The sequence below is a fragment of the Notothenia rossii genome (genome assembly GCF_949606895.1).
Source record: "Notothenia rossii genome assembly, chromosome: 3".
NCBI lineage: Eukaryota > Metazoa > Chordata > Actinopteri > Perciformes > Nototheniidae > Notothenia > Notothenia rossii.
Genome location: NC_136901.1, coordinates 34,315,952 through 34,327,934, shown reverse-complemented (window position 1 = coordinate 34,327,934; position 11,983 = coordinate 34,315,952). Strand labels below are relative to the sequence as shown.

General features: G+C 41.7%; 1 protein-coding gene across 2 annotated transcripts in view; it reads left to right on the top strand.

The window, feature by feature from the left end:
- stim2b (stromal interaction molecule 2b) overlaps positions 1 to 11,983 on the top strand; it is a 41,417-nt gene that overhangs the window by 2,000 nt on the left and 27,434 nt on the right. Inside the window, exon 1 of one of the 2 annotated variants that reach the window (XM_079671406.1) lies at positions 1,557 to 2,915. The exons of the other annotated variant lie outside the window; for it this stretch is intronic. Coding sequence (XP_079527532.1) covers positions 2,786 to 2,915 — 130 coding nt within the window. The 5' untranslated portion in view covers positions 1,557 to 2,785. Of the gene's footprint in view, positions 1 to 1,556; positions 2,916 to 11,983 lie in introns of those variants that run through there. 2 annotated transcript variants of the gene reach the window in all.

The following is an 11,983-nucleotide window of genomic DNA, read 5'->3' as shown; positions in this document are numbered from 1 at the left end:
CCTCTTGGTTATTAATTATAAATCCTTTAGCTGCTCAGACTTTGAAATGTTGGCAGCTTTTCAGTCCGCCCTGCTTCAGTACTTTGCTGCCCGACTTTCTTTGTATTGCTCTTTAATTGAAATGTTCTCCCAGCTTGTGTGACGGGGTAAATAATGGGGCAGGGTGTGCTGTATTTTGGAAGTTCGCCATAGGCATTTCTAAAGAAGTCTGAAAGGTGAGTGGCAGGTATAGCAGCATCGAGAGTTCTTGACCTTCTGCCCCTCCTCCGCCCCACTCCCACATGTAGCATCTGCTCGATCCCTCCCCCGTTGTTGGCCGCCTTCCTCCCTGCAGGCTCGTATCGAATTATGCTGTTCTTGTCTTTCGTATCTCCCTCTCTCCCCGCTGCATCTGCCACCTGTTTACCAAAGACACCCACGGCTGGCTCTTTGCAGGCCCCTCCTTTGGCCCCCAGAAGTCTGTTCCTCCTGAGACGACCATTACCTGCTGCGTTGTTTACTCTCCGAGCCCCCTCCTGGTGGCTGACATGCCGCATTGCAGAGAGATGAGACTCCTGTCCTTCATCAGTCTGAGGTTAGCTAAAGGATTTCTTGTTGATAGTAAAGAGAGCTTTAACAACTATGAGGTTTCAACCATATCAAATGGAACGCAACATAAACAGCCGTGTGTAAAGCCTCTGGTTCACTTGTGTGTATACGGGTAACAATTGCTTACCAATAAAGGGTTATCAAGATGATCAGGAAAAGATAATTTAATTTAATTATCTGGTAACACTCCACCTCCAGGGCTTTGTCCGAAGCATGTGTCGAAGTCAAATTCAAGGTTGTCCAGTGTGCGACAATCTAAAGCAGAAGCCAAATGAGCACCGCAAAGAGAATGGCCTGTTTCCACCACCAACCCTCAGTAGATGCAAAGCATTATGTGCATTAGGAAGAACTTAGGTGGGTCAGTACAACGTGGGAGACCTGAGAATGCAGTAATCTGTATTTAATGTCACTTTAAGACGATCTCTATAGGCTTTACGGCAAGTAATGCAGCCTGAGTCTCTCCTGGAACAGATGTGCTGTCATTTTAATAAATGCTGCTGTCTACATAGGGTCTGTGGGATGCTTCTGTAAAGAAAATGACACATGGATGTGAATGCTGTTTTTAGATTATTTTTCATTTTCATATACATTTTAATAGACATGTAAATATTGGCAATTGATAAAACACGATTGTTATGTTTTATTTTATTTTATAATAATACTGGTAATGTTGGTATGAGGGGGTTATTAAGGGGACATTCTCAGGGCCCCCAAACTCTCCGAAAAATAAATGGCAGCAGATGGCTTCTAAATTAAAGCGCTTTGCTTGATAAAGAGATTAATCCCTATTACACCGGTGTTATCCTTTTTAACATTTCTCGCGCTGTGCGTCTTGAAAAGAGACCCAAAAAAAATGCTGTCTGAAGCAGCCAATCACATTCTGCCATGTTGGGACACTCCAGCCAATCACAGCGCTCCGCCCGGAGGGAAACTTGCATTGCCTGGAGTGGGGAAGTGGAGAACAATGAAGCGGGTATCATCATCCCCATCCTCCGCGGTAAGATGACATAAAAACAACCTTTAAGTGTGTCATGATTCGTGTGTTTTGCACCCGGTTCAAGACTCAATTCAAGCTCTAAACCCCCCACCCCCCCAAAAAAAGAAAAATGGTTTTGCCTATTATTCCTGCACAAAACCCGGGGTCGCATGGAAGAGATGCATGGCTGAATTTCGCTTAAAACACAAATCCCTCCGCTCATGTGTTGCATACATGCCGGCAGTAGTAGTCGTGGCCAAATTGAAAGCCCTGCCTCCCCCCCTTCCTCCCTCCCTCCTGTCCTGATGTCAAAGCAGTTTGCATACTGACTTCCGCCCCGCTCGGCTTTCCCTCCCTCTGCATCGGCCGGCGAGCAGCTGATATGACAGGAGGATACAGTATCACACCGTGAAAAGCTGACTTAAAAACTTCATGTGGAAAGTAGGCTGATGTGGCGGGTGCTCGATACAGGTGTCATAAGGATTAGGGGAAACGGAGGAGTCTTTTCTTTTTTTGATGCGATGGGATTTGCTACTTTCGTGTGAAGAGGCGGACCTATGAGACGCTCAATATGCTGAAGCTGTCCCCGGTGTTTGTATACTGTACGTGGAAGTACAGAGACTATTTTCTTCAAACTCACAGGCCTACGTAAGGATTTAACACTTGATATTATTCCTATCTCCCGGATATCTTGGGTAGAACAGCTCACTACCATTGGATCTGTTTTTGTTTTGAGGGGATTCCTTCTGAGGCTGCATGTGCTGTGGAGCCTATTCACCACACGGTCTTTTCCCCTAGCAATATCTTTTTTATAAATTCATACAATTAGACATGGGGGTCTGGCTTGCCGTAGCTCTAAGCAGGCATTCCTCTGAAACAGCCAGTAAACGCATTAGAGGCTATTAATCTTTTTTGGAGGGGTCTTATTTCAAAGTCGTTGACCCACGATGAACTATTACTTAGTAGGTATTTTTTCGTGACAGCAATGAGTGCTAATTGTCTAGCAAATTGCCGGATTATTCTTGAAGTTCTTTATTTTTAAGGTGTCTCTTTTAATTGTGACACCCCGTATTTCTTCTGCTTAAAAAATACTATTTTTCTCTTTTTTTTTTTTTTTGACTGGCTACTGCTGGTCTGAACCTGACATTTTTTTTCTTCGGGATTGCCCCAGTCATCCCCACTGTAACGGATACCTAGGCTTTCCCCTCATTTTGTTCCACCATGAGTTACATCCACAAGGTGTTGAATGTATTGCTACGTGGACTCGTCATCTATGCGGTACTGGGGTGCACTTACTCGAATGATCTACCCAGCAGCCCCCCGTCTGATGCTGCAAATGTAGCCACCACAGGTAAGGGCAGTTCATATACAAGTGTCTGCATGTAAAGTGTATCCCCCTTTTTCTCCCCTCGCTCCCTGTGGCTTTCACTGGGGAAGTCCGTGGCATGTCCTGCGTAGGCTAAATGAATAAGTGATGCATTTTCATATCACCTTTCCCCCCCCTTCCTATCGCCCTCTGTACATTGCATTGGGAATGCATGACATGACAGGAATGCAGGATGCATCCTCACTGAGGTTATTGACTGTAATGTGCCACTAAAGATCCTGCCATAAACACATGATAACACACATTGTAGTGAGCAGCATGACGTCCATGTCACACAGGATGGCATGTCCCTAAATGTTCTGTTTCTGGTAATCCCAGAAGGCCACAGGTGATCCCCCTCTGCCTTTGTGCTATTGACGTAACCTAATGAGGAGGATTTCCAACCATGTGAATCTGTTTTAAACAGGCACCATTCATTCCTTTAACACATGCATGACCACTGCCCTAACATTAAGTAAATTAGGGTCGAGTCGACACATGTTAAAAAAAAAAAAAAGGTGGAGGAATCAGGATGTCTTGTGTTTTATATGTTTAATTATTTAGCATGGACAACACATTAAACTCGTAACAAAGGTGGAAGTTTCGCAACCTTTATAAAATATCAAGGGCATCTCAGGGTAATGTGCCCAAATGTAGGTTAAAACCACTAAATGTTTCAAAAATAAAAACCAACAGGCTGTGTCTTTGTGTTACTGGACATATGCACGATTGTGATGACAGTTTATGAGCAGTGGATCTTATCAAAACCATAACTGTCTTCGTTGTCTTGCATATGGAAAACGTGTTCGATATCTGATATTAGCTGATATGTTCGTCTGTTTAGGACTATTAAGGATGATTCATTTAATGTTATTGTAAACTTGGGGTATATCTTTTGAATTTTCGGTTTTGCTTCCACAATGGAAACCACTTGTGTTTATCCATCCTTATTGCAAACATAGGCACCAACTTCAAAAGTCTGTCAAGGTATTTGTAATTACTGGTAGAAATGTAAATTGTGGATATCTATTTTTTCATGGTTTTTATTTACGCCTTTTACTTCTTTTCATGCGCTGGAGTTTTTTTTATAACTCCTCTCTCTGTTATGGTTTTTTCAGATGACAGCAAAAATAGTATTTAAAGGAACAGTTTGTCATTTGGGGAATTTGTTTCTATATTGTAGTTTTTGTACAAATTTTTAAAAAGTGGGATATACTAAGTGTGCGTTAGAGGTGTGGTATGGAAATGTTGTTACCTTTGGACAAAGACAGGATGGCTGTATCCCCCCCTGTTTCCTGTCTTTATGCTAAGCTATAAGCTAACTCGCTGCAGGTTTAAATAGTACAGGTACAGATCGAACATCTTGGTACAAAAGCAAATAGGTCTTTATACTTTTCCAAGAAAATCCATATTCTTACATCTCAGGATGACATTCACTTCAGTTGACCCCTCCTTCAAAATAAACGTTATGTATGACCCCCACCCCCTCCATATATAACCACTTCTTATTATATAATTGGAAATTCACTGCTAAGGTCATATGATAACACCCTGAACTTGCTCCTCAGGGTCAATCGTTTAGCGGCATGGAGTGCAACGAAGAACAATTAAGTTAGTCAGGGTATTAGTGAAAAAAGCTTAGTCATGATGACTGTGCTGCCGTCCTTTAAGATAACGTATGCAATTGTAATGAAGATCCATATACAGCGGCTTCAACATAATCAGAGGTCAACTTGAAAATCATCCAACAAGTAGATCTGCATATTTCTGATTGGCAAACAAGCACATTTTACCTGAAAGCTCAACCATCTCCATGACGACGGGACAAACTCCTCAGACAAAAGGAGGATGAAAGTGCGATTTGTGAGACATTTACCTGCAGCAAATACCCTTCACTTTCCTCCGCGGCAGAATGTCAAGCATGAGTCAGACAGGGTGTCACACATGCAAATATTAGCATTCACCGGAGCTACATTTCAATTGCTACTTTCAAGTGTGTTTTTGGACTCTTTTTGCACGCTGGGGTGTGTTTACTGGGGTGTGTTTACTGGGGTGTGTTTACACAGCCAGACCAACACTTCTCTCCTGTGACTAAAGACACAGAGTAAATGGAGGCTGATTTATATATTTATGTTTATCTAACAGATCTACCCCTGCCTGTCAGTTAAGGAGAAAAAATAATAAACCTCGTCCCAGAGAGCTCCTTAAAATAAACCAGGTCTACAAAGTGTATTGATGAATAAGGGACACTTTTACACAACAACTCCACAGTGTAACAACAAGCCACGGGACGACGTCTCCCTGCGAACAATGAGCTGCAGGGATAGTGGTGACTTAATACAGTGTCAGTAAACATGACCGCAGCGTGGAGAGGTCAGCTGGCCTTTCACTGGTGTTGGCGTAAGGCAAGCAAATCACAAGTCTGTGTGTGCAGAGTTCGCTTTTTAGATTAACTAGAGCTTTGTGTTTTGTAGGTTTCTGTGTTTTCAAACATTAGTATGTAATGCCACAGAAACCACAACACCTCTTAGTGTTTTTGGTTTTGTTCTAATGCTCTTGGTGCTGTGCCTGTGTTGGCCCTTATCCCCACAATCCATTTTAGTATTATTTAGGTTTAAAGCAAGAATGTAACTTTTTAGAGACTGGTACAAATACAACTTGAATTGATTGGAAATAAGATTGTTGCTACAGACTTAGTTGGCTTGGTAAGACCACTAGCTTTTGGTTGCTAATGTTAGCTTACTTAAATGTTCCTATACAACATACATTACTTTGTGAATTGCCCTACTATCTCCACTTATGCTGTATTTCAGCATGTAAGCTAAGGTTAGCATGTAGCATTATCACTTACATAATGTAACTTCAATGATATGATTCATCAACTTATTCTAGGATGTTTGCACATATAAAAATAGGGTTACATTATGAGTGATGCTTGTCTTTTTGACTAATATCTCCTGCAGGTACACACACACACACACACACACACACACACACACACACACACACACACACACACACAGTTTGTGCCTGACATTTCCACTTACTTTTAGTAATTATAAAAATATGTATTGTCCCGGTAATCGAGGTTAGTGACGAGGCTGTTGTTATGGAAGCACTTTAGGGTTCAAAGCTGCCATTTAGCACGCTGTGGGCGGGGAGGGGGTGCGACCTGGGGGGGTTGGGTTTAACATTTGGTGGGTCAGGCAGCTCCTTTGGGATTAGAGATCTTCAAAGGACCGGGGCAATTCAAGAGAAGCTGGGATTTAGTGTTAATATGAAGCATGGTGAAGGATGATTACATAAGTGTAGAATTTGTCATATTTAGGCACCTTTGACAAGAAATAAGATGTGTTGGACATGCAAAGCTTAGCATTTCAATATACAATATGAAATTGACGTACTAATATCGCTTGAGATTCATCCTTTTGGTCTTATAATACGTTTTTCTGATAGATAATTGTATAACCCAATAGTTGTCAGTCATTTCTGCAACCAGCTGTCACATACTACCCAACAACTGTATTGCGAGACATGTCATTTTAAACAAGAAGATGAATTGGCTGGTTTTTGTATTTTCCAGGAACTTATTTTTCCTCAGAAGCTAAAGAAAGTTGAATCAGGTGGTGAGGGTATACTAATTGATTTCATTGTAACCCACGATTTGAAATGAATTTTGCGGTATAGTTGTTTTTCTGCCTTTTTGTTAAACTCATTTCACAGCCTGTTGGAGGTGGAGTAACGTGACGCGTTTCAGATCTTTGTCTTAACCACGGAAACTTGTTTGTCATTGTTGGTCTTTTCAACTGTGCAGGGTTCCACATGCGTTAAATGTCATTTCCCTTGCATGCACTGCAGTTTTTCTTGTAAAACATGGGCCAAATTCAGAGTAGAGGTAAACAGTAGGAATCGTAAATCATCTCCATGCTTCCCTGAGAGATAAAGGTGTTGCAGCAGAAAGGCAAAAAGAGGTATTTGTAAAAGGATGGTTGAGTGGCAATGTGAACGTGGTCTTCCCCTCGTTTTAATTGTGTATTTAGCTTGTTTGGCGTTTCAACAAACAAAGCCCTTCCCTGTCACAACAAGGAACATCCAGTGCTCCAGTGATATGCCTTCTGGATGATAGTTGTCTCAGATACATGGGCCCCATTTACTGAAGCTTTATATAACTCTCAGATACAGAAACGATCCGCTGTAGGTTAAATTACACCGACTCAAACGCAGTAAAACAAACATGAGTATATCTCTCTAGCGCTCTACTTGTCACGCACAGCATTCATACATGAGATTTAACTCTGTCGCTAAGTTTTCATGCAGGGATGGTCACAGTTTCCGGAGCTAAATTAGAGGTGACATTGGCTCCCTCAGAACAGAGTGCCTGCCCTAATGAAAAGGATTTGTTTGGAAAGGAGGTTCAACATTTGTTTATCTCGCCACTGCTAGCTTAAGTACTGCAGGGAGCTCAGGCATTTGCATTTTGTGATACTTCCGTCGCTGCCTCCTGGCCCGCGTTGTATCAAAGTAACACACACACGCCTGAGGAAAGCCAGGCTTTGTAACTTACTGCGGTGTTGGAGCTCAGAAGGACTTTTGGGTTCGCTCTGGGGTTTAGCAGTGACAGAGTGTCAGGGCGAACGTGGAGCGAGTCATAATGTCCTGGTTCTGTAGAGCCATTTCCTTTCCCTCAAGAGAACAGATTGTTCTGAAGAGTTCCTTATGAGACAACAAATGTCAAACTTCAAAACTGTGCTCCCAACCTTGAGGAAGTACTTATAAAAGAAGTGAGCTAGATGCATGAAGACTAAATTGACCATTTAAATTGAATGCTTAATTGTAGTGATACAACTTTTTTTTGTTTTAGCGCCTTTCAGCTTGTTTTGGTTTTACGCAAGGGGTGTAACGGTTCAGAGTTCACGGTTCGGTACATACCTCGGTTTGGGGGTCAAGGTTCGGTACGGGTTCGGTACAACAAGAAAAGGCACAAAAAAAAGTCCCAAATGCATAATTCCAGGTTTGTTTTTTATTTATTTTGAACAGTAGTGCAAGTTTGAGTTTAAAAATAAGGAACTCTAACATTTTGAATAATTAACTTTATTACACAGCTAAAAACAAACAGTCACACACACTCAGATGGCCATATTATCTATAATGGCTGATGTCAAACAAAAAGGTTCAATAAGTTGTAAAACTAAAAAGAATGTCTTGAAAATAATACAAAATAAATAAGAAAGTGTTTCAATCACAATCAATAAAAGCCGGGGTTCTCTACTATTGCATAAGGGCGCAACATAGCCGTTGAAAAACATGTGCCAAAAGCTTCTGTTATTTATTTTTGGTCTCTCGGCTTTCATGTCTATTGCTTTCTTAAAAACAGCAGGGATAAGCTGTTGAACTGCTGTTGTCTTTCGCCGGGCTCCGGTGATTGGCAAATCTGGGTGATGCCTTCTAATGTGATTTAGCATGTTTGGCTTGTGTTAACATTAGCATACCACATCGCTGTCTAACAACGCCGACACAACGTCCTCGTCCGATCCGATTGTTATTGTAGTCCACAGGGAACCCGAAATGTTCCCACACAGCTGATTTAAAAGAAGCAGGTTTCTAGCTTCTGTGTGTTATCTGAACTCGCAATTCTAAAATTTCTTCTTCTTGTATGTTGTTCGATTTGTTGTGTTTTCTTCTTCATTTGTTGTTTAAGGGCGGCTGGCAAACAGCTTTTAGGCGCAATACCGCCCCCTGGATTATATATAGTGTAGTGATGGATGCTGCACTGAATGACAGACTTTTCCCCCACTTGTAAAATAAAGGCGTATTCGTCGTGTGACTGAATGCACCGAACCGTGACGATACGGATACCGTTACACCCCTATTTTACGCACAACATTTTTGTTAGCTTTGCGGTCTCCCAACTCTTCAACGTTATTCTATTAGGTTTTTTATAAGTAAAAAAGTTCTGATATATCATTGTTTTACTACCTGCCCAGTACCAAACAGCATACAGGCAAAGTTAGCATCTTACTGGTTAACATAGCGGAGCATTTAGCAGCTAATAGCCAGATATTTCTCTAGAAATTTGATACGACCGAGCTAAAAGCAGAGTGAGGAGACAAACTACTCCAAATAAATGATAATGTTGATGGGTAAATTGCCATATCAATTTCATAAGATAATATGTTAATGAATACCACTTGAATGCAAAACCAGTCTGTCAGAAGAGGCATGGCTCCAGTTTTAGATCATTAAGAAGTTCTCGATGCTGACGCCACTCAGTCCACTTCCCCCAGAAGTGGACAGCTGCCGGCCGTCTCAATCAGGGGCTTTAGGGTTGTGATCCAAACTAATGAGGCCTGTCACCAAACAGAAGACCCCCCCTTCCCCTGGAGTATTTATACTGGTGTAGTTTTCCATGTGAATTTTCCATCATGCTCCCTCTTCTGCTGACATTGAGGGTTCAGCGTCTTCCTTATCGTTGTCGAGATCTGTCGCCGCAACATCGCGCCAGTCTGACTTTCAACTGGGCTCACCGGGGAGATAATTGGGCTTTCATTTAATGGTTTACCCCACTGGTGCCAATGTCGCTGAGCAGAGATCAGAATTAAAGACACAAGTCAATGACCTAGTCGTCCCCCTGGTTTTTCCTCGAACACTGTACCCCTGTCAAATAATTTCAAAACAAATCCTTCCTTTACATTCTTGAATCTCTAATCCTCACACCAGCATGTTTGAGATGTTTCATTCATTGACAAGTGAACAACAATAGCCGCCTGTAAGCTGATTCATGGTGCTGAAAGCGCCTCAGTGAGGGATGTAGGTCACTGTACTCAGCTGTACAGCGCTTCCTGCTGTGAGTGGCCTACAGAAGCAGGTCCGCCTGCCCTTACACAGCCCAGAGGGGACTATTGTGGTCCCGCTCCCCCCACTCTTTAAGGGTGTTGATCCCCCAGCTGGAAATGCATGGTGCTTGGCTGGGTTAGCCCTTTGTGATGGATGCACACAGGCTCGCAAAAACTGCATGACAATTGACAGGAATAAGCAAAAAATACATATAGTGAAATGTGTGGTCTTTGTTCCTTTTCTCACTTCCTCAGTTGGGTTGTTCTCAGTTTAATGTTGTTTGGTAGAAACATTCAAGGCTATTGAATGGCTGTATCTGCAACTTTTTTGATTACCTTTCAAGGCATTTTTGAAGGAAAAATACTTAACATTAGCTCTTTATAAGCCATGCAAGCGTGAAAATCTTCTACTTTTCATATCAGTTTAAATCAGTTTTCACCATTAACCAGGCAAAACAAGCTTTTTTGAAGTGGCCAACTTTAGTTTGTGTTGAATTTGATGTCCATCCTTCACCGTTTTCTGACATTTTCTACACTACACGTCGTGTATTAATGCTGTAATTGCAATGATCACTGTTAGTTGCATCCCTGAAACGTAGCCAATAATAAGTCAAATAAGAATTAAAGGCGGGTAGGGGTCACAGCTTGTCCTGTTATGCCAGTGGGATCCTGCTGTGATAATACTCGTCACCTTAACACAGGAAGAAGCCAATGCCGTGCCCTTCACAGAGGCCTAAAATTGTCCCAGTGGCTTTCTCGCTTTGCATGTCGTATCCTGGCTAATCACATGTAGTCACTGAAGCATTGGTTTTCTCAGTGTGGCAAGATAAGTCTTACATTGTGCTGTGCGATAAATGTAACCAACAAAGGTGTTTTCCAGTGTGAGACCATTTTTTCAGAAGTGAGAAAGCTGAAGAGGTGTCGTTTCTACAGCTGATTCTCCATTTACATTCAGATGGATTGATCTCTTTCTATTCAAGTGGGATTTAAAGTTAGATATTGGACATGAGGACCGGTCCCCTCTGATTTCAGGGACTTTCCATTTGCAGAAGGCACGTGACGTTGTGGCCTGGGCAAGGAGCGGTGTGGATTTCTTTGGTATGCTGTCCTCTCTCAAGATTGTGTCCACCAACATTCGTGCTCTGACCTGGGCCAACAACAAACTAACTATACTAGTTGAGACCAACACATTACAGTGGATTCAAAATCATGGATACCTATGTGATTTTCTTTCAGTCAATATTTGAGTCCCCTTCTTTTTGATATCCCAACATGGCCAAAGAAATCAGTTTATTGATAGTTTCTAGGGTTGTTTTCATTGATCAACCAAGGACGCAGTTCGTCCCCTACGTGTCTTAGTTTGGGGGACTGCTAATCCGTTTTACAGTAGTATGTCCGGCCAACAGGTGGGTTCTTAGGGGCAACTTGGCGTCCCCTTGATCTCGTCCAAAAAGGGTCCCAGTTTATATCACACATCAAAGGACCTGATAATGACAGAATGACTTTCCCTTGATTTTTTCCCTGCTTCACCTGCAGCAAGTGGAGCAGGGGTCTGTTAAATAATTAGGTAACTGTCCGCACCTTATTTATTCTGTGTTAAAAGCTTATGTTTTCCATGTAAGATGCAGGCAGTTGGTAACTATACAAAGTTCCTTTCTGGTACTGTTAAACCTCTACAGGGGTGTCCAAACTGCGGCCCGGGGGCCAAATGCGGCCCGCGGACCATTTTGAATCGGCCCTCTGCAAATTAAAAAAGTATAATGAAATATGGCCCACAAATGAAACTTGTGCTTTTCTTATATTGTACTTCTTAAATATGTAAACATATATTACACAGTAGTATTCATGCGTTAATAAGCCAACTTTTAAAATTAATTCAGTCAATTACATTTGAAAACATTTTCTAACAAATCTTAGTTGATCAAAAAATCAATACCTTATTTACATAACAATATGAAATATGCCCTTCATATTTCATCTTATTATAATCAATCTGAGGCTTTTGTTTTAAGGAATAAGCTGCCAACAAGATAAACGAAACCCCATAGAGAGCTGTTATGTAGGCTTTTTTTTTCTTAAGGCATATTCATGTATCAAGCCTAATTTCCCTACATTTAGCTAACTTATAACTTACGAGGCAATAAACCTCACCTCAATAAGTGGCCCAGCCTTTCGTATATTTTTCTGTATGTGGCCCTCGGTGAAAAAAGTTTGGACACA